The sequence below is a fragment of the Lipotes vexillifer genome, unplaced genomic scaffold (genome assembly GCF_000442215.2).
Source record: "Lipotes vexillifer unplaced genomic scaffold, Lipotes_vexillifer_v1.1 scaffold563, whole genome shotgun sequence".
Classification (NCBI taxonomy): Eukaryota; Metazoa; Chordata; class Mammalia; order Artiodactyla; family Lipotidae; genus Lipotes; species Lipotes vexillifer.
The window spans coordinates 193089-217961 of NW_006769542.1; the positions used below are offsets into that span (position 1 = coordinate 193089).

At 38.3% G+C, this 24873-nt stretch overlaps 2 protein-coding genes across 3 annotated transcripts in view; one reads left to right on the forward strand and one right to left on the reverse strand.

Annotated features, from left to right (window-relative positions):
- The window catches only part of CWC27 (CWC27 spliceosome associated cyclophilin), a gene marked incomplete at its 3' end in the record, with an annotated part of 161935 nt that extends 161193 nt beyond the window's left edge, over positions 1-742 (reverse strand). Inside the window, exon 1 of the mRNA XM_007445648.1 lies at positions 546-742. Coding sequence (XP_007445710.1) covers positions 546-587 — 42 coding nt within the window. The remainder of the gene's footprint in view (positions 1-545) is intronic.
- A 324-nt stretch (positions 743-1066) lies between these two features.
- Positions 1067-24873, forward strand: part of SREK1IP1 (SREK1 interacting protein 1) — a 55362-nt gene continuing 31555 nt past the window's right edge. Inside the window, exons 1-2 of one of the 2 annotated variants that reach the window (XM_007445641.1) lie at positions 1090-1222; positions 11839-11886. In XM_007445641.1, coding sequence (XP_007445703.1) covers positions 1210-1222; positions 11839-11886 — 61 coding nt within the window. In that variant the 5' untranslated portion in view covers positions 1090-1209. Of the gene's footprint in view, positions 1223-11838; positions 11887-24873 lie in introns of both variants that reach the window. The other variant, XM_007445642.1, reaches the window with a different exon arrangement.

The following is a 24873-nucleotide window of genomic DNA, read 5'->3' on the forward strand; positions in this document are numbered from 1 at the left end:
TCCCTACTTTCCCAGTTGCTAACTTCTCAGTACTACCAAAGCAATATGCTCCTCTCTCCATTAGAACGCCTACCAAACATATAAGGTTTTTTTCTTTACCTGCCTGCCTCTCAAACTAAACCATTAGCTCTTCTAGGGCAACAACTAGGTTTTATCCATCTTTATATCCCCAGCACCTGGTGCCTAGTAGGCATTCAATAAAGGATTGTAGAAGAAATGGAGAAAGCGCGATCTCCAAATTAAGCAAAAAAAAAAAAAGTCAATTTAAAAAATATACTTGGCTTTTTACCTACGACCCTAGACAACGCCTGCAGAGTTAGGTTGAAGCCAAGTAGGGCCAGGAGGTTGGCAGATGGAGGAATATCCACTTGAGGACTTTTTCAATTACGTGCTGAGAAGTGCCAGTATATGGCTTTCGATGCAATCCTGTTCAGAGGCAGGGGTAAGGACAAGACTTCTAATCTCTTCCAACCCTAGGACCCCAGAATTCCTTTAATCAGTGAGATATCGCTTTGGGGAGCCCAGGTACCCTAGATGACGCTCACCTTCCCGTTCGTGGGAGGCTCCTGGATGTAAATGTTGCTCATGCTGGTCAGCGCTCAGGACTCTGCTCCTAAGTGGGGATGAGAGCGAACGGTCGATAACTAAAGCTGTCCACCTATCGGTACACGCTTCCTTAAATCGGGAGGTCGTGGAAAGCTCCAACCTGTCAAAATCCCGCAAGGCAGCGACACCAAACGCTCTCCTTCTAAAGCCAGCGCCTCACGAATGCTGCCATGTTGCTCCCGGACCCGAGCACCGCTAATCCTGAGAAGGGGGAATTCCAGTAGCCTCCAGGGAATCGAGAAAAAGATTTTTAAGCCCCTATAGATTAATTTAATTTGTATTACAATTTTTAAGACAACAATTCGTAAGTCTTGGTGTTGTTTACTTCACTCCACGCGTGTGCAAATCCATTAAACCCCTGGAAGCTGGCAGTAATGGTTCGGACCGAGTGAGTCTACAATAGAATTCCCCCAGAAACTAGAGCAGCAGCTACTTGGTTCCGCTATCGCCGGAGACTTTTAGGGCCTTCCCCGACTGTCACCTGGGTGCCGCGGCGCCGGTGGGAGGAAGAAGCCGTCCTAGCTGTGTGTTGTCCTCGCGGCCAGCGGGAAGCGAGCACCCTCTCGAAAGCCCAGGGGTCCCGAGACCCCTCTTACCAGCGCCATGGCAGTTCCAGGTAAAGACCCAGGGTCTGGGCGAGGGAGGGAGCGGGTAAGGTAGGGTGGAGTGCGCTGGGGTAAGGAATAGAGCTCAAAGGCGAAGGCGTTAAAATTAGCAGGTTTGCTTGGTTTACGGGAAAAAGTTTACAGTCCAAAAATAAACTCTGAAGGAAAGAGAGAAGGAAAGAAACTATCTCCCCCACTCCAGTCAATCTCCCAGGGCACCGGATGGACCACAGGGAAAGTATATATAGGGTGGAGGAGGGGGAGGGGTGTTGCAGACAGACGAGTAATTGTAGGCCTAGGAGGCGGTTGGCCGAGGAAAACTGACCTTTAGTATAGCTTGAAAATAAAATTTGAGGTGGCAACACCTGCGAACCCAAGTAGCCATAGGCATTGTTTGTACTGGAAGGGCCGAAATGGGCGTCTGGGGTTCTACTTCTCTCTCTTCCTTGTTGAATGTAGTTGCTGTGTGGCCTTGGACCGGTCGCTTTGCCCTTCCGGGCCTCAGTTTCTGAATCTGTAAAAGAAGGAGATTTTTTGATTTATGCGTATGGTTCCTTCCAACGCTGGTTGCAGGAGATATTTTGAGAAATATACACCGCTCCCCCCGGCCCCCCACTCACACAACTTGGAGATTCACAACGCCTATAGTATAAAAAAGATGCTGAGAATTGCTGTGGTTCAGAAGCAACTTTGCTTCCCAGTATTATTTGACCACGTTTGTTCTGTGGCAGCCTTTACTGAACTGTATTTTACAGATAGCTGTTATGGGAAGGTAGTGCTGTTCTACCAACTGCAGTTTCAGGAGGAGCAGTGGGGGGGGGGCATTGTAGGAGAGGAAAGATACACTCATTCATACACATAACTTTTTATTAAAGGCGTACTGCATGCTAGGCTCTGTGCTAGGCACTGGGAATACAGTTGCCTTTCACACTGAACTTACAATTTAGCAGTGAAAAGAAAGTACCAGAAAGTCTGACAAGTGTAAGGCAGGGAAAATACAAACACTTGAGGAGCACGTAGTAAGGGCACGTAACAGGAGACTGGAGGGACCAGAAGGACTTTCCAGAGGATGTGGCATTTAGGATGAGACCTGAAGAATTGTGGGAGGGGGAGTTGTAGCCAGAGGGACTGGATATGCAAAGGAAGAAGAAATGTGTGAGAAGACGAAATGAAAGATGTGCACTATGGATGGAACTAAGAATACAAATGGAAGAGAAGTGAGAAATTAACTAGAGCGATAACAGTAGCTAACATTTACTAAGCATTTACTGTGTGCCGGATGTGTCAGACACTGTCAAGCATTGTATTTTATCTCATTTAACATTTGCACCCACACTGTGAGTTCGGTGTTACTATTTCCATTCTACAGATGAGGAACTGAGGGACATAGAAATCAAGTAATTTGACTGAGATAGCTAGGAAGTGATGGGTCAGTCTGGCTCCTCTAGACCCCATGTGCTTATCCATTTTGCTGTGTTTTAGTATAACTTACAAGGCAATTTCCAGTTCTTACAGGATGTTTTAAGCCATGACAAGGAGTTTGGATGTTTTCCTAAGGACCATAGTAAGATATTTAAGGATTTTTAAACATTCACATTATGGAGAGAGCATTCTGGCTGCACAGTAGATTGAAGGAGAGCTAGTTTGGAGACAGAGTCGCCAGTTAGGAGTAACTCTGGTAAGCTCTGATGATGCCTCAGGGATGGTCTCATTAGAAAAGGAGAGAAGCAGGGCTTCCCTGGTGGCGCAGTGGTTGAGAGCCCGCCTGCCGATGCAGGGGACACGGGTTCGTGCCCCGGTCCGGGAAGATCCCGCATGCCGCGGAGCGGCTGGGCCCGTGAGCCACGGCCGCTGAGCCTGCGCGTCCGGAGCTCTATGCTCTGCAACGGGAGAGGCCACAGTAGTGAGAGGCCCGCGTACCGCAAAAAAAATAAAAAAAGAAAAGGAGAGAAGCAGATAGATTGGAGATATATTTCTGGTGGTAGAATCACTGGGAATCAGCGATACGATATATTCACTGTAGGTAAGATGGGAAATGAGGTATACCTGGGTTTCACTGTTAGTGGGGCTGGGTGGGGCTATTTACTAATATAGGCAACACCTGAGAAGGAACAGTATTTAGGGGGATGATGATGACTTCAGTTGGGGCTTGTGTTGAGATGTACTCAAGGAATGGAAATATCTAATAGTAAGAGATAGGAATGGAAATATCTAATAGACACTAAGAGAGAAAATTTGTAGCTTAGGAAGGAAGCCAGAATCAAAGAACAATTTGGTATCATCCACACATGTAATAGGCCATGGGAATGGAAGCCTTTGCTCAGGTGGAGTGCATAGAGTGTGGAGGGAAGTTCTGTGGCTGGAGCCCGGAGAATATCAACATTATAAGGGGCCAGCAGAGGAAGTCCAGTCTGCACAGTAGATTGCCTAGGCATCCTGATAGGCCAAGTCAGCCCTGATGACTTTGGCCACACACAAATGCATCCAGAGTTGACTTGCTGTCACTGTTGGTTTCATTATTTGAGCAAGCATTTTGAGCATCTACATGGTATAGGTATGTCACAATCTGTGTCCTCATAAAACTTAAGTCTAGTAATGAAAATGTAATGTGCTGCTTAAGAAAGAAGACAAAAGTGATTTTTTAAAGTCCTTATTGAAATTCCCTTAAACTTAGACTAGTGTTATAGATATGTTAACCTTCTTTCAATTCAAAATAATGCTTCAAAGTGTAATAATCTTAAATTGTGCCATTAAGCTAGATGGTAAGACATAAACTGTTTAAACCCAGAAAAAATTGAAATAATAGGCATGACAGCACTGTAAAAGTACAATGCAAGTGCCGTTAGAAAATACGGAAAATGTTAAGGTAATTTCTTGGATGATTGATCCAGGCAGTGTATTACAGGAAAATAGGGCTCCATCAGAAATCTTTGGAGATAATCATCAAGCAGGACAAGAATGCTCTTTTATTTTTAGGTATAATGCTCATATGGATCCAGCATGGCATTTTTTGGGTGGTTCTGCTAGTGATTATTACAAGGTATGACTATAAAGTACTGAGGTTGCTTTCCACAAATGATAATCAGCCTCATCTATTTTATGGTCACCTACTTTAGCTGTTTTTCCATAGCAGTGTGTGTAACTATTGTGTAGGTAACACAGTGAAATGTGTACTCTGTTACTTAGAGAAATCATAGACTTATAGTTGTTATTAAAGAAATGACATTTAAAGACACTGAAACTAAGTGAAGTTTACTTTCTTTTAAAACTGCTTTTACCATTCACAGTTGTTGAAATTAGTTCTGACATTCATGTTAATAATTAACCATTCCCAATGAAGAGTTACCTGGCACAAGTGGCAATGTATGTTATTGATGTGGTTGGCAGGAAAACTTTCTCTGTCTCTCTGTCTCTCTGTCTGTCTCTGTCTCTCTCTCCCTCTCTCCCTCCCTCTCCCTCTCACTCCCTCCCTCCTTCAGTGAAATCTATATAGCCAAGATAGTGAATTTCCTATAGCCAAATTAACATTACATTCGGCTATCAAAGTGTGTCAAATTCTTAACAGGTTACTATTGCAACTTAGTAATAGAAGGATTCTAAATTATGCTACATCCAAATTCTTTTCACTCCTAAACTATACTATACACAATTTCTTTTTTCTCTAGTCTATGTGGCACGTTTATCCTGAAATACTTTTCCTAAGTCATGTACCTGATCCTGTCATTCCTGGGAGACAGGAACTTAATTCTTGACCCATATCTGTGAATTTTGTATTTCTTTTCAAGCACCTTAACCTTTCAGAGGCTCAGTTTCCTTGTCTCTGTGGTGAAGGAGTTGATGACTAAGCTTTCCTTCGCTTCTAAACTGTTATAATGCCAAAGCTCCCCATCTCTGCAAGAATGAAGTACACACTTCCTAAGCACAGCCGAAATCACTCTTGCTGCCCTTTCCTCCCACCACTGCTCTCATGCATTCTGCAGTCTTCTGACCTGGCCAACTATTCTCAGAACCTCTGTGCTTTTCTACCTACACGCTTTTGTTATCACTGTCCCTGCTCTATTGTCCATGTCTACCTGCGGGAAGCTTTCCTGATCTCTCAGTGGAAAGTTATGCCAGCCAGTTCTTCCTGCTTACTAATGGAGCTATATGTCTTTAAACTGGCACAGTCTAGCATGCCTTACAGCTGTGGATGCATTAGCCTAGATAACCTAGTATATTGTAAGTTTCCTCTAGTATAGGAACTTTATTCACGTTTACGGTTTCTCTCACATCTATTTCAGAGTTATGCCTGTTATAGGTAAATAAATAGGTAAATAATATTTAGAGGGATGATCACTAGAATTGCTGCTGAGCAGAATCTGTTACTAAAGTAAACAGACTAAACTAGACAGCAGTCTTGATTCTGTTTCATTAGATAGTGAATTAAACTTCTCCATGTCTCTTCTTATCTTAAACTGGTAATATCTATAGCCTTTTTCTTCACAGGTTATTTGTATTTTGTGAGGCAAGCAAGTGAAAGCATTTTATACATTTACTTAAATGTTAGCTCTTTCATGCCAGTAGTTTAAAATAAGCAATTCTTTGATTTACTTTTATCTCTTCTTTTGAGGGTCAAATGATTATGAAGGCATTTTTAACTGAAGGTGGGGACATCTGCTCTTTTAAAATGTTTTACATCAGGGAACTCATTTAACCTATTTTTTTGTATGCAGAGAATTTTTTATTTCTGCTGTTCTTTCTGTTTTGCCTTCAGTACAATCTTTGGGGATCCCAAAGAAAGGATTATATCTATAAATTCTTAATATAAAGCAGTGGAAAAGTTTAAATACATGGCATTTTACTCTGCATTCAACTTTAGCAGAGTACATATGCTATATACATATTATGTAGCACCTCTATGGTATAAAATCTGGCCACGATTTGAATTTTAAAAGCAGAAGAAATTGAAGTTATCTTTAAGCGTCACCAAATTATAACTAAAATTATTATTGAGTAACCAAATGTAAAATTTAAAGTTTTACAAAACAGAAAAGGAATCTAATTTGAATCTAATCAAATTAAAAATGAAAAGAATGGACAGAGGTGATTACAATTGCTAATTACTTACTACAAAGAAAACTTTGTTACTTAAGCTGTTTACTTTTAAATTTAAATGATTACAGAAAATATTTTAATTATAAAGAAAGCTTTTACAGGCTTCCCTAAAATCTAAAATATACAGCACGAGAGAAATATAATATTAAGTTCCAAGCATCACTGTTAAAGTTCCCAGTGACAAAATTGTTGACTTTGGAAACAGGTGATGTGAAATTTCAAGAGAATAAATTGAGGTCAGTATGATGGCTTGCCATACCTTTCGGGGCCACTGAACAGCCTGAGGCTACTGTCAGGAACACTCCATCCCTTTGTCCCACGTTTTCTCATTCCTTTTATTTTGTCCCTGCTTTTTCATCTTTTTTAATGATTCTCTTTTCGCTTCCTTCCTTGTCCTACTATTACTTTTTTTTCATTTTATGCTAGCTACTAAAGTATAATTCATATATGTGAAAATAAAATGCACAATCACAAATGTACAGCTTGAAGAATTGTATATATAATAAAGATTTTGAATATTTCCATCATCCCAGAAAGTTCCCTGTGCTTCTGTCATTTCCCCCTTCCCAGCAATCATTATTTTCATTTCTTTTGCCCTTTTATTCCTTTTCTTTTAGTGCCTGTCATGCCTCAGGTGGACCAGTGACACTGCAGGCACTAGTTTCATAGCTGGCAATTGGGAGCAATAGAAGTTACTGATTCCCAGCTGTTGAAGTATTTTCTTAAATTTATAACCTCAAAGCAACAAAGGCTTGTTGAGGACCTCCTAGCAACTCTACGCAATGCTAGGCATCAAGTTGTATACAAAATGTAGCATGGTCCCAAATCTAAAGAAACTGACATTCTCTAGTCCTTTAAGTTACTGGGAGAGGAAGGACCCCTGCCACTCAAGCTCAACAGAATTCTAGATCGGAGTAAGGCTTTGTTAACATATAACAAATACAATAAATAAAGACCTCTACAATATGTTCCTAAAACTATCAGTTAATAAAATTTTGTTGAAAATCTGCACTGTAGCTTCTCTGAAGAATTTACAAGTGCAATCATTGCCTTTTGTCAAAGAATGCTTGCATGACAACACCTCTTCTTAGTGTTGGGGCTAAGGAAGTTTCTGAGTTTGGTTTTTGAGAAGGCAGTTCATTCACGTTTCACATTTTAGAGATATAGAAGGTCTATAGTGACGTGTCTCTCACCCTTTCTCCCCCTGGACCCAGAACTCCTTTCTTCAGGTAACCAATGTATATATCCTTGCAGAGATTTTTTTCTTTACATATCTCTATTTATATATAATCTATAGTATATGTAAGTGTGTAGGGATATATACATTATATATATAATCTATATTATATATAACGTGTATATATATATATATATATATATATAATTTCCTTTCTTTTATACAAATGCCAACGTTCCATAAACACTGTTCTACAGTTTGCTTTTTTCTCTTTATATCTTAGAGATCATTGCATATCATTAAATAAAGAACATCCTTATTCTTTTATACCAAAATTGGTGACTAAATTATTTCTACTTTTTTTTACTATTACAAACAATGCTGCAGTGAATAACTTTGCACATAAGCCTGTATGCATTTGTGCAAGTAAATTGAGTGGATTAATTCCCAGATGTGGAAGTGCTGTATCAAAGGAGTATGTACACTGGTAGTTCCAATAGATTTTGTCAGCTTACTTTCTATGGCTCCTATGAGCGATACATGTGCGTATGTCCCCCCACACCCTCTTCAATTTTTGCTGTTCTGATAAGTGAAAATGGAATCCCAGTTTAGATTTTAATGTACATTTCATTTATTATGAATAAGGCTGAGCATCTTTCTGTATGTTTCAGAGTTGTTTCTATTTCCTTTTCTGTGAACTTTCTGTTCAGTTCCTTTGCCCATTTTTTTCCTATTGGTCATTGATCTTTTTCTTAATGCTTTGGTGGGTTTTATAGAGTGGGGATAATTGCCCTTTGTTGGTGCTATGAGTTGCAAATGTTTTTTCCCAAGTTTTCATGTGTCTTTTGAGTTTGCTTTTGGTGGTCTTTGCCATTCAGATTTTGTTATGTAGCCAAATTTTTTTTTTAATGAGTATATGTGTTCTTTATTAGGATGCTCACAAGAGTGAGACACATTAGCACTGTTCTTCTGATGTGATAGAGAATACATACATCTGACCCACATCATAGCAGGAAATAGGCAGGGGTAAGGGCTCTCAGAGCTGGTACCAAGTGTCCACTGAAGAAATCTCCATTCACCAAAGCAAGGATGTTTCCTTGAATTCCATCATCTCTGCTGTAGCTTCCGGTTCTCCATGACTGGCCCAGAATCCTCCATTCCAGAACCTCTTGCCACACCTTCAAGACCTAGGTCACCTGTCCCATGTCTCACTCACCGAGGCGCCTCTGGAATTTTGCAGCATATCTCTTTGGTATGTTGCTGCCCTGCCACCCTCAGAGGCGTAGGTGGGGGTTAGGGGGAAATATATTACCGATATGTAGCCAAATTTGTAAGTTTTTATTTGATGGCTTTTGAATTATAGGTCATGATTATTTAATGGCTTTCGGATTGTAGGAACATTTCGAGGGAGGCAGGGTCTATTAGTCTAGCAAACTTTGAAGAGGAGTGGAACAAAGAACAGCACGGGAACCTAAGATGGGGAAATGGATAACTTGTCAGAGTCAGGGCCTCCCTTATAGTCTTGCTGTTCAGCCTGACATGGATCTCAAGTACCATTGTATCAGCAGAGTTCTTGTTCCAGACAACAGAAACTGACTAGTTAACTTAAGCAGAAAAGGAAAGATACCAGGAAGCTCACAGACTCTAAGAAAAGGGTGGATAATAGAGGCTCAGAAAATAAACAAGAGCAAGGGAACTCGTAGCCAAGATCCTGCACAGGCCTAGACCTGGTTAGGGTTGCTGCTGCCAGTGGCATTACTACCACTAGAAACTGGATCCTGACAGCAGAATGAACTAACTGTCCCCATTTCATTGTCACTTGTCTCAGATTTGCTATATCTGTTGCATCGGATTCAAAGTTCCAGGTAAAAGTATTTAGTTGGCCAGACAGTTGTGAAAATGATAGACAAATGAAGCTTGAAATCTTAATTTAGCCAAAGGCTGGTGAGGAAATAGCTGATATGAAATTATTTAGAGTTCTTATTATACTTCCCTTTCATGTAAAAATTACAACCTTGTTAAAGAAGACGAACTGCTCTGAAAAAGTTTCATATTTTGTTCATTCTAAAAATAGATACTTGAATGATAAGTTTTATTGATGGCTTTAGTCAAAGATGAGTTAATTTCTAATACATGCTGAGATGAGATCATTTCGAATCTGTCCACTGCAACATTTTGAGTTTGTTGTAGGAGAGGTAATGGTGCATTTAGCACAGTTTTGTTCAGTATTATTCAGTGTCTGTGGTTTCTGTGGGAACAGACTTAACATTGATCTGGATTCTCTGAGCATCTTTTTCAACGTGCAGTTATTTCATAACGAAAGAGCCTGATTGTATTATTAATCCAGTTTTATACCACAGTTCTGCTACAATGCAGCTTATGTGTTTCTACACTCTGCAATAAAACCCACAAGGTTTATGGAAAAAAAAAATAAGGTTGGGGCACAACACTCAAAAACTTCATCAGCAATACATAAAAAATCATAGGAACCTATCTGCATATGTTAATTGGTTAAAAGATACATAAATACTGCAATAAACAGGACACTATACCTTTTAAAAGACCTGGAGTTGGGCTTCCCTGGTGGCGCAGTGGTTGAGAGTCTGCCTGCTGATGCAGGGAACGCGGGTTCGTGCCCTGGTCTGCGGAGCGGCTGGGCCCATGAGCCATGGCTGCCGAGCCTGCGCATCCACAACGGGGGAGGCGACAACAGTGAGAGGCCCGCAGGAGTTCAGAAGAATTGTAGCTTATGAGTTGTTCTGAAGTAGTGGTAGGAAGGTAATAATACAAAATCAGATGGGAAGTTATAACACCAGATGTGGGTGGGTGCTGCTCACAGCACACATGGTGAACTGAAGTTGCTAGAAATGTTTGAGATGTGTCCATGTATGTTTTGAGGCTCAGAGCAACTGGATGCAGGTTTCTGTATTCACCTAGTGTATTTCATGGACACTTTGCCCTCAAATTGTTCCCTCTTATATCAGATGCATTGGAACAAATTTATGTTTTTTAAAAAAGCATCGTAGCAGAACGGACTGTATTTTTACTAGAACAACTCACAATGTATATTTTAGGGGGAAATGAGTAATATTTGACTTTATACCATTAAAGAAATGGTTTGAAAATGATCTTCCTTTTAAAATTAAATGTATTACATTTGCACTATATGTACTTTATTATTAAGCTGAGATACCTCCATTTGAATGACTTAGGAGTTAGATGCCCTTAATTAAGAAATAGAGTAATACTGTACTGGCCCTCTAATTGGTTAATGGAAGCCCTTATTGGAGGTTAAATTTGGTTTCAACTACATATACATACAATGGAATATTATTCTGTCATAAAAAGGAATGCCATTCTGGTGTGTGCTACAGTATGGATGAACCTCGAAAACTTTATGCTAGGTAAAATAAGCCAGGCACAAAAGGATAAATATTGTATGATTCCACTTATATGAGATACCTAGAACGGGCAAATGCATAGACACAGAAAACAGAATAGAGATTACCAGGAGCTAGAGGGAAAGGGGAATGGACAGTTATTGTTTAATGAGCACAGTGACTGTTTGGGATGATAGTGATGAAGTTTTGGAAATAATAGATAGTGGTGATGGTTGTATAACATTGTGAATGTACTTAATACCATTGAATTGTGCACTTTGAAATGGTTAAGATGGTAAATTTTTATGTTATATGTATGTTATCACAATAAAAAATCAGTTTTATTTCCTCTGTTATTTGTATCTTCAACATTACCTGTATGTACCACTATTTATACAGAGATACTGTAACTACTTCTAAACATTGATCACACTGAATATGTTACTAGTTATTTTCTCTTGTCAAAATTTGAGTGCTGAATTGAGATGTTTCTTACAATGCCTAGCAATTAAAGTATGTTTCTGGAATTTCACCAATTCCTTTAAGAAAGTTAGAATTTTTTTTCTTCTAAGAGTAAGCAGAAAAATATTTGTTAACCTGCATGTTTACATATATATCTAGTCAGTTAATTATTTTACATTTGAGAGACAGGCCAGAGTACCCCGGAATTTCTTCTGCAGTGTTATAGAATTCCTGGAATGTTGAAGCTCTTGACCATAGTACAGCATTTCTGTTGAATTAGAGAAAAATATCTTCTTTAAATATTTGTCATGGAAATAATTTGAGTAAATTAGCTTTTCCACTGATTTCTAATAATTATAATAATTGAGTAGTATTCTAAGCTAGGTCAGAGATGATTTTTTTTTAAGAAATAAGTTCTGTAACAAGTGGTTTTCTCAGCTTTTCCATGTGATGAAATGTTTGTTCTTATTACTTATCTATGTGTCTCCTAAAATGTTATCCAACTGTATTTCAGGTTGCAACAAGGACAGTGTCCGAGCAGGCTGTAAAAAATGTGGCTATCGTAAGTACATTAAAAAATTGCATTTTGTACAGTGAATCATTGCCTCTTTGGGCAATATGATTTAGCATCCTGATTTCAGGGCCCTGAGCATAGTCCTTTAGCCCTGTTATTTAGCTCAGGTTTGCAGATAATTCAGAAATTCCTCTGTCAGCACCGAATACTCACTTTTCTTCCCTGCTCTGGACCCAGTGACAGGTGGCTATATATCTGGTGACTAGCAAAAATGTCGTGAAGTACAAGTGGAGGAGTAGATTTAGGAGTCTGGCGAAAGTATATTCCCAAAAAAAGTACATAGATATTTATTCTTTTATTCCTTATCCTTGTAGATACTAGGCAAAGAGATGAACGCAATGAAAACTATTTATGAAAGGTTTTGCTGTTTATTGAATTAACTCTTTATAAGGGTGAAATTGGTCCCAGAATTTCTGCTCACTGGTGAAACTTTGATTTAAACAATCAACCTCCATTATGATTAGTGAAATGGAGTGGAAAAGTAAACTTCAGCATCAGCAATTATGTAGTCTAAATTTGTACTTATGTAGTATAAACAAGTATCATTTCCCTAGGTAAATGTAACAATTCCTAAAGCCTTAATAACAGCTCTAACTGTAGCATTACACTGTTTTCTAAGTTGTTTGGAGAGCATGCAAATGAACCTGGATTGTTGTTAATACTCCCATTCATAGCAGTTATTTTGTAACGAAATAAAGCTGTTCTTGTACGGAAAAACAAATTTATTTTTTCAAATCATGTAATAAGAGAGCACTTGGGGCATGAATCTCCAGTAGAAGGGCTAAGAATAAAAGCATGCTAGGAGAACCAAGTCACATGCCTTCAAGCAAAGGCTGAAACCTGGCCCAGTTGAAGCTTGCTCAACTAGCAAAAGTGGACATATAAGTATACATATCCTTCATATAAATAAAAACTCCTGAAGAATGTGCTTGCATGCAAGAAATGAGTGCAATGATGTCTTTTCTGTTTTTTAAATTTGCTTATATTTATTTATGCTTTGTTTATGTTCTTTCAATCCTTGCTAACTTCATTTCTTTATTCAAGACTTAAGATTAGGAGTACATATGTAAGGAGTAAAACCACAAAGAAAAGCAAAGAAGACATACATGAGTGAGGCTAGTGGTTATCTGGGAGAAGTGGGGGACAGCAAGTGGTTTGTGGGGGGAGGACACACAGAAGATTAATTAGGGTTCTGGTAACAATCTGTTACCTAACCTGAGAGATGGGTATGCAGCTATTTACTTTATTAATTCTCTTTCACCTGTAAATATTCATTTTATATACTCTTTTCTATGTATGATGCACTTAATAATAAAGATTGTTTGAATTTTTACAAGAAAGTACTATATATATTGATGCTGTATTCACTTCACAATCTAGAATGGATCTCCCAGTCTGTCTACTAATATCAGTTCATCTACTTGGACTCCTTTTAACTTAAGACTTGTAGGAAAGAAATTAAAATCATTTTTTTGGAAATAGAATTCTTGTTGATCTAGTTTCCTCATTGCTACTTTATATTAGACAATAATGGAAGCATCTGTAGTAATTATAATTTATTTAGAGAAGCCAAGTAAGCAAATAGTTTTGACTGTCTGTGCAAGTTTAGTGCCTTCTGCTCTATTATTCAAATCTTTCTTTTGATTTTGGTGATTAGATTATAAACAATTTCTAATTTGTCTCCTGTGGAGAAATTTAGTAATATTTCCCTTCTGGGTTAAATTTACATCTTACAGCTGCTAGAGATGAAAGTCTTCTCAGTGTACACCTCTTTCTAATAGAAACTACATTTTAAAAATTATTTGTTATTTGGAGGCCAGAATCTTTGTGTTGCTTGTAGAGGTAAGACAAAGGTCAACAAAACCCTTCAAAATGTCTTTAATGCCTAGTAATTTTAATATTTGTCAGTGAGGTAGAAAAGAGTATTTTCTCTCTATCATTGTGAAAAGAGTGGTTTAGACTGTACACTTTTTAAAACTTTAATACTTGATTGAAAAATATTGTCAGTATGTTTCAATAATGGTTATATTGTTTTTTAAAAGTTTCAAATTAAACATGAATGTGTTGCCAGGTTAACATGGATCTCACTTTTTCATGGCAGAATTTCCTCAGCAAGGTTAGAAGAATGGTCATTTCTGTAATGAGTTTTTATTTGAATTTTTTTGAAGTTGGCAACTTCTGAATATTTAAAAGCTACAAGGACGCTAAGCCTTTGTCCATGCAATAAATGTCTCAGATAATTATGACAGTTCTCAGAAAATATGCTAAAATGAGGTTCAATACAGTAGACTCAGTAGTTGAGCATTTGATTACAGCAAATAGGAAATAAAAACATTTTATTTAACTTAAAAATGCTAATCTATTGATACAATATACAGTCATGACCTTTTCTTTGCCATGGGTCTGCTAATTGGTGTTACAATCTTTTGAGTGCAAATCATATTTGAAATGTATTTTCTACTTTTTGTAGTTTGTTTCTTCAAAGATGAGCAAGCAGTTAAGATACTTGTAAAGAAATCTGGTGCAAAATCCTTCTATCATTAGTTCTCAACTAGAGGTGGTACAGGTTCCCTGGAAATCTGTGAAGGTTTTTTTGTTTAGTTGCCCATAACAACTGTCATACCGGAGAAGAGCTGTATGACATTTAGTATGTAGGGTCCAGGAACTATAAACATCCTGTAGTGTCTTGGACAATGAAGAATTGTCTGGCCCAAAATGCCAATGACACCCGCTTTGAGAAAAAAAGATACCTTTTCTCACTGTTTTAGGGTTTTTTCTCCTATCTTTACAGTCTTCTTACCAAGACCTAATTTGAAAACTGCTTTTTTAAAGCAGTTCATCTAAATCAAGCCTTTCCAGAAGTACAGCTTTGTTTCATGGAAACAACTACTCTTTTTTTTTCCCACATTCATATTTTTTTACTTACATGATATTATATAAACAAACTTTGGAACAATGAATAACAGACTCTTGGTGGAGTAAAATATCAACAGATGGAGTAAAATAGATAGGCATGAGCTGAGGAAAAGATGATCAAGAAGGTACAGTGCCAGGAGAAGCAGGACTAGGCAGCATCATATAAGCCAAAGGAGTAAAGGTTTTCAAGGTTGAAAAGAAATGTCAGGTGTAACAGATAAGATTTGTGAGAAATAGATTGAAAAATGTTCACTGGATTTGCCAGGTAGAAGGCTTTGCTGACCTTAGCAAGATCAGTTTAAGTAGAGTTGTAGGTCATGAAACAAACTTCGTAGATTCAGGCCTGAATGGTGAGGGATAGGGCCTATGTTATTTCCATTTTTCAAGAAATTTACATGAGGAAAGTAGGGTACTGACTTAAGGTCCATATGGGCTGCTATAACAAAATAACACAGGCTGGGTAGCTTATAAACAACAGAAATGTATTGCTCACAGTTCTAGAAGCTGGAAGTCCGAGTGGATACCAGCATGGTTGGGTGAAAGCCCTTTTCCAAGTCACAGATTTTTGTTGTATCCCCAATTGGCGGAAGGGGCTAGGGATCTCTCTGGAGTCTCTTTTAGAAGGCACTAATCCCATTCATGGGGGTACCACCCTCAGAACCTAATCACCTTCCAAAGGCCCCACCTACTAATACCATCACCTATGGGGGTTAGAATTTCAACATATGAATTTTGGGGGGACACAAACATTCATATCATATTGAATAATTCCTAGAAGGGAATATGGGATAAATGGAGGGTTTTATATTTGAAGTATAAGATGTGTATATAGACCAAGTGGATATTAGAAGAGATCTTGTAGATATTGGAGATAGGAGAAGATTATGGAAGTTTCTCTTAAGAGGTATGACAAGGATACCTCTTAAGTCTGGAGGAAACTAGGTGAGAAAAATATGGTTGTTTTCAGGTGCAGAGACAAAGTAGAAGGAGATACTGCCTGTTAATCTTAATTTTCTTTGTAAATTAGGACGCAGGATCATCTGTTTTGGGAGGAGGCACTGAGTGGGCCAGGGAATGGTTGAAGAATGATTTAAGTCAGGCATTAGTTTGGAAAAGTCATTAAGGGAAATAGGAGAGGAAGTTGACCGAAGACAAACAAAAAATGAAAAAGTTTGTGTTTGTGCTCATGTCCATGAATGTGTGATTGTGTTCAAGCATTGTTTGGCTGCTCAGGGGTAGGCACAACTCAAAGAAAGGATAGCTTTGACCCAGATTAGTTGTTTTACAGTGAGGTACAGTAGAACAGGAATATGAAAGAGTCAGTGAGGCTTATAAAAGAGTGTTCAGATGGTCAGGAATGATAGACTAAGAGAAAAATGAAGGAATTAAGTGACTGAAGGTCTTAACGAGATTCAGAAACAGATCTGTGCATGGGTGTAAGGGAATAAGGAAGCTAGAAGGATAAAAGGTTATAGTCAAAGTACTATAATATTGGAGTTTAAAACTTCAGACATGATACAGTTCCAGGTGATGACAAGGAGCCTTGTGTGGCCATGGCATCTAGAATGTCAAGGAGCTGAGAAAAGCCATCCAAAGCCATAGGCTGTCCGTCCAGGCTATGGAAGGTCTTAAGGTAAAGAGCTAGAGTGTGAGTCAGGCTCCAACAATTTTGGTGGATGGGGCTGTTACACAGCAGCAGAGGGCTAGCTGCAGGGGAGCGTAGGGGACTATGTGGACTATGTGGAAGCAGTGTTGAGGAGCCTGGAGGATGCTAATAATACAGAGGTAAGCTGTAAAGAAGCGTCTGCAGGAAAGAGCCAAGTATCCCTTAAAAAAAGCAGTAGAGGGAGCATTCTGTGAACAGGTAGCACAGTTTGTTCACCAGGGATTGCAGGTTTCAGAAGCTGTCATAAAAAGATGGGGAGAGAAGGGGGTGATGATTAGTTAAGTCACAGGAACAGAAAGAGCAATGTGTGGATGAGACTTCAGGGAAGTAATATGAATACAGAGGCCTGCACTTTTGGGTGGGAACCAAAATGATAGGGATGTGAAGTTTGGGGAATTAAATGGGTTTAACAATTCAGAAGTTTATAATGTAGCTCTCATCATCTCAAAACTCAGGACCTTAGGTAGAGACAAAGCCTGGTAAAAATTAGTACTTGTTAGCCTAGTCTGTACACTCTGTAGGCCAAGGAAGAAGTGCATGGGCACCCTAATTATAAAACAAGAGTTTTTTTTAATGCATTGACACATTTTTATCTGCACAGTCTAAATGAAACTGTAGGTTTTATTGTTACTGGACACTTAGAGTTGCCCACATAGCCACTCCTTGAGTGAGAACAAGAGAGAATATGCCTTTGCTTTTATTGGTATAATAACTGGTAAGAACCTCGTACTGTGTATTGAATATCTGCTTGGTGCTGGGGTCTGTACTAAGCAGTTTAAAGATATGATTCATTGCATTTCATTCCTAAAACAACCCTGTGAAGTAGGTTTCATAGTCTCCATTTTTATGAACATTCAAAACCTTTGGTCTGGCATGTAGGTACAAACCTTAGCTGGCAATTACTAGCTGTGTGACTTTAAGCAAGTCACTTAACCACTCTGTGCTTCAGTTTTGTGTCTGTAAAATGAGACAATTATAGTACTTAGTTCCATAGACTTGTAAAGATTAAATTAGTTAATTCAAGTTTTACATCAATGCTTTGCCAAAAATCATTATTATTGATTATTATTGTTACCAATAATTATTGTGACAAATCAGAAAACAGGCTCAAGAGGATTACTCTGTTATTAAATAGGAAAACTGAAAATTGAAATCTGGTTATTAGTAAACTTCATACTGTGCCGTGGTGCTTTTTTCCCCATTTAAAAAAATTGTGGTAGGAGATTGGTTCAAGATGGCGGAGCAGAAGGACATGCGCTCTCTCCCTCTTGCAAGAGCACCAGAATCACAGCTAATTGCTGAACAATCATCAACAGGAAGACACTGGAACTCACCAAAAAGATACCCCACATCCAAAGACAAAGGAGAAGCCACAGTGAGATGGTAGGAGGGGCACAATCACAATAAAATCAAATCCCATAACTGCTGGGTGGGTAACTCACAAATTGGAGTACACTTATACCACAGAAGTCCAAGCACTGGACTGAAGGTTCTGAGCCCCACATCAGGCTTCTCAACCTGGGGGTCTGGCAACAGGAGAAGGAATTCCTAGAAAATCAGACTTTGAAGGCTAGTGGGAATTGATTGCAGGACTTCGACAGGTTGGGGGTAAATAGACTCCACTCTTGGAGGACACATGCAAAGTAGTGTATGCATAGTGACCCAGGGGAAGGAGCAGTGACCCCATAGGAGACCTAACCAGACCTACCTGCTAGTGTTAGAAGGTCTCCTGCAGAAGTGGGGGGTGGCAGTGTCTCATCGTGAGGACAAGGACACAGGCAGCAGAAATTCTGGGAAGTACTCCTTGGCATTAGCCCTCCCAGGACCTGGCATTAGCTCCACCAAAGAGCCCAGTAGGCTCCAGTGTTGGGTTGCCTCAGGCCAAACGACCAACAGGGAGGGAACCCAGCCCCACACATCAGCAGACAAGCAGATTACAGTTTTACTGAGCTCTGCCCAGCAGAGCAACAGACAGCTGTACCCACCACCAGTCCCTCCCATCAGGAAACTTGCACAAGCCTCGTAGATAGCCTCATCCACCAGAGGGCACACAGCAGAAGCAAGAAGAACTACAATCCTGCAGCCTGTGGAACAAAAACCACATTCACAGAAAGATAGACAAGATGAAAAGGCAGAGGGCTATGTAGCAGATAAAGGAACAAGATAAAACCACAGAAAAACAACTAAATGATGAAGTGGAGGGCAACCTTCCAGAAAAAGAATTCAGAATAATGATAGTGAAGATGATCCAGGACCTCAGAAAAAGAGTGGAGGCAAAGATCAAGAAGAGGCAAGAAATGTTCAACAAGACCTAGAAAATTAAAGAACAAACACCTAGAAGAATTAAAGAACAAACAGTGATGAAGAATACAATAACAGAAATGAAAAATACACTAGAAGGAATCAATAGCAGAGTAACTGAGGCAGAAAAACAGATAAGTGACCTGAAAGACAGAATGGTGGAATTCACTGCTGTGGAACAGAATAAAGAAAAAAGAATGAAAAGAAATGAAGACAGCCTAAGAGACCTCTGGGACAACATTAAATGCAACAACATTTGCATTATAGGGGTCCCAGAAGGAGAAGAGAGAGAGAAAAGACCCAAGAAAGTATTTGAAATGATTATAGGTGAAAACTTCCCTAACATGGGAAAGGAAATAGCCACCCAAGTCCAGGAAGCACGGAGAATCCCAGGCAGGATAAACCCAAGGAGAAACATGCCAAGACACTTAGTAATCAAATTGACAAAAATTAAAGACAAAGAAAAACAATTTTTTTTTTTTTTTTTTTAACAATACGTGAGCCTCTCACTGTTGTGGCCTCTCCCATTGTGGAGCACAGGCTCCGGATGTGCAGGCTCAGTGGCCATGGCTCACAGGCCCAGTCACTTTGCTGCATGTGGGATCTTCCCAGACTGGGGCACAAACCTGTGTCCCCTGCATCAGCAGGTGGACTCTCAAACACTGCGCCACCAGGGAAGCCCCCAAAGAAAAACTATTGAAAGCAACAAGGGAAAAACAACAAATAGCATACAAGGGAACTCCCATAAGGTTAACAGCTGATTTCTCAGCAGAAACTCTACAAGCCAGAAGGGAGTAGCGTGATATATTTAAAGTGATGAAAGGGAGGAAACTACAACCAAGATTACTCTACCCAGCAAGAATCTCATTCAGATTCGACAGAGAAATCAAAAGCTTTACAGACATGCAAAAGCAAAGAGAATTCACGACCACCAAACCAGCTCTACAACAAATGCTAAAGGAACTTCTCTAAGTGGGAAACACAAGAGAAGAAAACAACCTACAAAAACAAACCCAAAACAATTAAGAAAATGGTATTAGGAACATGCATATCTATAATTACCTTAAACGTGAATGGATACAAAAACAAGACCCATATATATGCTGTCTACAAAAGACCCACTTAAGACCTAGGGACACATACAGACTGAAAGTGAGGGGATGGAAAAAGATATTCCATGCAAATGGAAATCAAAAGAAAGCTGGAGTAGCAATACTCATATCAGATAAAATAGACTATAAAATAAAGAATGGTACAAGCGACAAAGAAGGACACTGCATAATGATCAAGGGATCAATCCAAGAAGAAGATACAATAATTATAAATATATTTGCACCCAACATAGGAGCAACTCAATACATAGTGCAAATGCTAACAGCTATAAAAGAGGAAATCGACAGTAACACAGTAATAGTGGGGGACTTTAACACCTAACTTACACCAATGGACAGATCATCCAAAGCGTAAATTAATAAGGAAACACAAGCTTTAAATGACACAATAGACCAGATAGATTTAATTGATATTTATAGAACATTCTATACAAAAACAGCAGATTACACTTTCTTCTCAAGTGCACACGGAACATTCTCCAGGATAGATCACATCTTGGGTCACAAATGAAGCCTCAGTAAATTTAAGAAAATTGAAATCATATCAAGCATCTTTTCTGACCACAATGCTATGAGATTAGTAATCAATTACAGGGGAAAAAACGTAAAAAACAAACACATGAGGCTAAACAATATTTTACTAAATAACTAGGAGATCACTGAACAAATCAAAGAGGAAATCAAAAAATACATAGAGACAAATGACAATGAATATACGACGATCCAAAACCTATGGGATGCAGAAAAAGCAGTTCTAAGAGGGAAGTTTATAGCAATACAAGCCTACCTCTAGAAACAAGAAAAATCTCAAATAAACAATCGAACCTTACACCTAAAGGGACTAGAGAGAGAAGAACAAACAAAACCCAAAGTTAGTAGAAAGAAAGAAATCATAAAGATCAGAGCAGAAATAAATAAAATAGAAACAAAACAATAGCAAAGATCAATAAAACTAAAAGCTGGTTCTTTGAGAAGATAAACAAAATTGATAAAGCATTAGCCAGACTCATCAAGAAAAAGAGGGAGAGGACTCAAATCAATAAAATTAGAAATGAAAAAGGAGAAGTTACAACAGACACCACAGAAATACAAAGCATCTAAGAGACTACTACAAGCAACTCTATGCCAATAAAATGGACAACCTGGAAGAAATGGACAAATTCTTAGTAAGGTATAACCTTCAAGCCTGAACCAGGAAGAAATAGAAAATGTGAACAGACCAATCACAGTAATGAAATTGAAGCTGTGATTAAAAATCTTCCAACAAACAAAAGTCCGGGACCAGATGGCTCACAGGGGAATTCTGTCAAACATTTAGAGAAGAGCTAACACCCATCCTTCTCAAACTCATCCAAAAAATTGCAGAGGAAGGAACACTCCCAAACTCATTCTATGAGACCACCATCACCCTGATACCAAAACCAGACAAAGATACTACAAAAAAAGAAAATTACAGACCAATATCACTGATGAATATAGATGCAAGAATCCTCAACAGAATACTAGCAAACACAATCCGACAACACATTAAAGGGATCATCCACCATGATCAAGTGGGATTTATCCCAGGGATGCATGGCTTCTTCAGTATACGCAAATCAATCAGTGTGATACACCATATTAACAAATTGAGGAAGAAAAAACATATGATCATCTCAATAGATGCAGCAAAAGCTTTTGACAAAATTCAACACCCATTTATGATAAAAAAAAAACTCTCCAGAAAGTGGCCATAGAGGGAACCTACCTCAATATAATAAGGGCCATATACGACAAACCCACAGCAAACATCCTTTTCAGTGGTGAAAAGCTGAAAGCATTTCCTTTAAGGTCAGCAACAAGACAAGGATGTCCACTCTCACCACTATTATTCAACATAGTTTTTGAAGTCTTAGCCACAGCAGTCAGAGAAGTAAAAGAAATAAAAGGAATAAAAATTGGAAAAGAAGAAGTAAAACTTGTCACTATTTGCAGATGACATGATACTATACATAGAGAATCCTAAAGATGCCACCAGGAAACTACTAGAGCTAATCAAAGTTGCAGGATACAAAATTAATGCACAGAAATCTGTTGCATTCCTATACACTAATGATGAAAAATCTGAAAGAGAAATTGAGGAAACACTCCCATTTACTACTGCAACAAAAAGAATAAAATACCTAGGAATAAACCAACCTAGAGAGACAAAAGACCTGTATGCAGAAAACTATAAGACACTGATGAAAGAAATTAAAGGTGATAGAAACAGATGGAGAGATATACCATGTTCTTGGATTGGAAGAATCAATATTGTGAAAATGTGTATACTATCCAAAGCAATCTACAGATTCAGTCCAATCCCTATCAAATTACCAATGGCATTTTTTACAGAACTAGAACAAAAAAATCTTAAAATTTGTATGGAGACACAAAAGACCCTGAATAGCCAAAGCAATATTGAAGGGAAAAAAAAAGAAATGGAGCTGGAGGAATCAGACTCCCTGACTTCAGACTATACTACAAAGCTACAGTAATCAAGACAGTATGGTACTGGCACAAAACCAGAAATAGAGATCAATGGAACAAGATAGAAAGCCCATAGATAAACCCACCCACCTATGGTCAACTAGTGTATGACAAAGGAGGCAAGGATATACAATGGAGAAAAGGCAGTCTCTTCAATGAGTGGTGCTGGGAAAATTGGACAGCTACATGTAAAAGAATGAAATTAGAACAGTTCATAACACCATACACAGAAATAAACTCAAAATGGATTAGGGGCCTAAAAGTAAAACTGGACCCTATAAAACTCTTAAAGAAAAACATAGGAAGAATACTCTGACATAAATCACAGCAAGATCTTTTTTGATCCACCTCCTAGAGTAATGGAAATAAAAACAAAAATAAACAAATGGGATCTAATGAAACTTAAAAGCTTTTGCAAAGCAAAGGAAACTACCAACAAGACGAAGAGACAACCCTCAGAATGGAGAAAAATATTTGCAAACGTATCAATGGACAAAGGCTTAATATCCAAATATATAAACAGCTCATGCAGCTCAGTATTAAAAACACAAACAACCCAATTCAAAAATGGGCAGAAGACCTAAATAGACATTTCTCCAAAGAAGACATACAGATGGCCAAGAAGCACATGAAAAGCTGCTCAACATCACTAATTATTTAGAGAAATGCAAATCAAAACTACAATGAGGTATCACCTCACACCAGTTAGAATCGGCATCCTCAGAAAATCTACAAACAACAAATGCTGTAGAGGGTATGGAGAAAAGGAAACCCTCTTGCACTGTTGGTGGGAATGTAAATTGATACAGCCACTATAGAGAACAGTATGGATGTGCCTTAAAAAACTAAAAATAGAATTACCGCATGACCCAGCAATCCCACTACTGGGCATATACCCAGAGAAAAGCATAATTCAAAAAGACACATGCACCCCAATGTTCACTGCAGCACTATTTACAATAGCCAGGTCATGGAAGCAACCTAATTGCCCATCGACAGATGAATGGATAAAGATGTGGTACATATATACAATGGAGTATTACTCAGCCATAAAAAGGAACAAAATTGGGTCATTTGTAGAAACGTGGTTGGATCTAGAGACTTCACAGAGTGAAGTAAGTCAGAAAGAGAAAAACAAATATCGTATTTTAACGCATATATGTGGAACCTAGAAAAATGGTACAGATGAACCAGTTTGCAGGGCAGAAATTGAGACACAGATGTAGAGAACTAATGTATGTAACACCAAGGGGGGAAAGAGGCTGGGGGGGAGGTGGTGGGATGAATTGGGAGGTTGAGATTGGCATATATACGCTAATATGTATAAAATAGATAGCAAGAACCTGCTGTATAAAAAAATAAATAAAATTCAAAAATAAATTGTGGTAAAATACATATAATATCATGTGCCATTTTAACCGTTTTTAAGTATACAATTCAGTGGCATTAATTACATTCACAATGTTGTACAACCATCGCCCCTATCTATTACAAAACTTTTTTATCACCCCAAGTAGAAACTCTATAAACCTTAAGGAGTACCTCCCCACTCCTCCCTTCCCCCAGACCCTGGTAACCTCTAATCTACTTTCTATCTCTATGAATTTGGCCGTTCTAGATATTTCATTTAAGTCGAATCATATAGTATTTATCCTTTTGTGTCTGGCTTATTTCCCTTAGCATAATGTTTTTAAAGTTCATTCACGTTGTAGCATGTATCATAACTTTATTCCTCTTTATGGCTGAATGATAGTTCATTGTACGGATACACCACATTTTCTTTATCCATTCATCTATTGATAGACACTTGGGTTATTTTTACCTTTTGGCTATTGTGATTAATGGGCAATGAATTTTGTTGTATAAGTGTCTGAGTCCCCGTTTTTTATTCTTTTGGGTATATAGCTAAGAGTGGAATGCTGGGTCATCTGTGTGCAGCTTCTTGAGGAGTTGCCAGACTGTTTTCCACAGCAGCTCCATCATTTTATATTCCCGCCAGAAATGTACAAGAGTTCTAGTTTCTCCACATTCTTGCCAACACTTATTTTCCTTTCTTTTTTCTTTTTTAAAAATTGTAGCCATCTTAATAGATGTGAAGTGATATCTCATGGTTTTCATTTGCGTTTCTCTAAAGACTAATGATGTTGGGTATCTTTTCATGGTCTTACTGGCCATTTGTATATCTTCTTTGGAGAAATGTCTATTCAGTTTCTTTGCCCATGTTTTAATTGAGTTGTCTTTTTCTTCTTGAGTTGCAGGAATTGTATATATACTAAATAGTTAACCCTATCAGATATATAAGTTACAAATCTTTTCTTCCATTCTGTAGGTTGTTTTTTCACTTTCGTAATAATTTCTTTGAACAAATGTTTTAAATTTTGATGAAATCCAACTTATCAGTTTTATTTTTTGGTTACTTGTGCTGTTAATGTTTTATATGTAAGAATCCATTGCTAAATCCAAGTTAAAGAA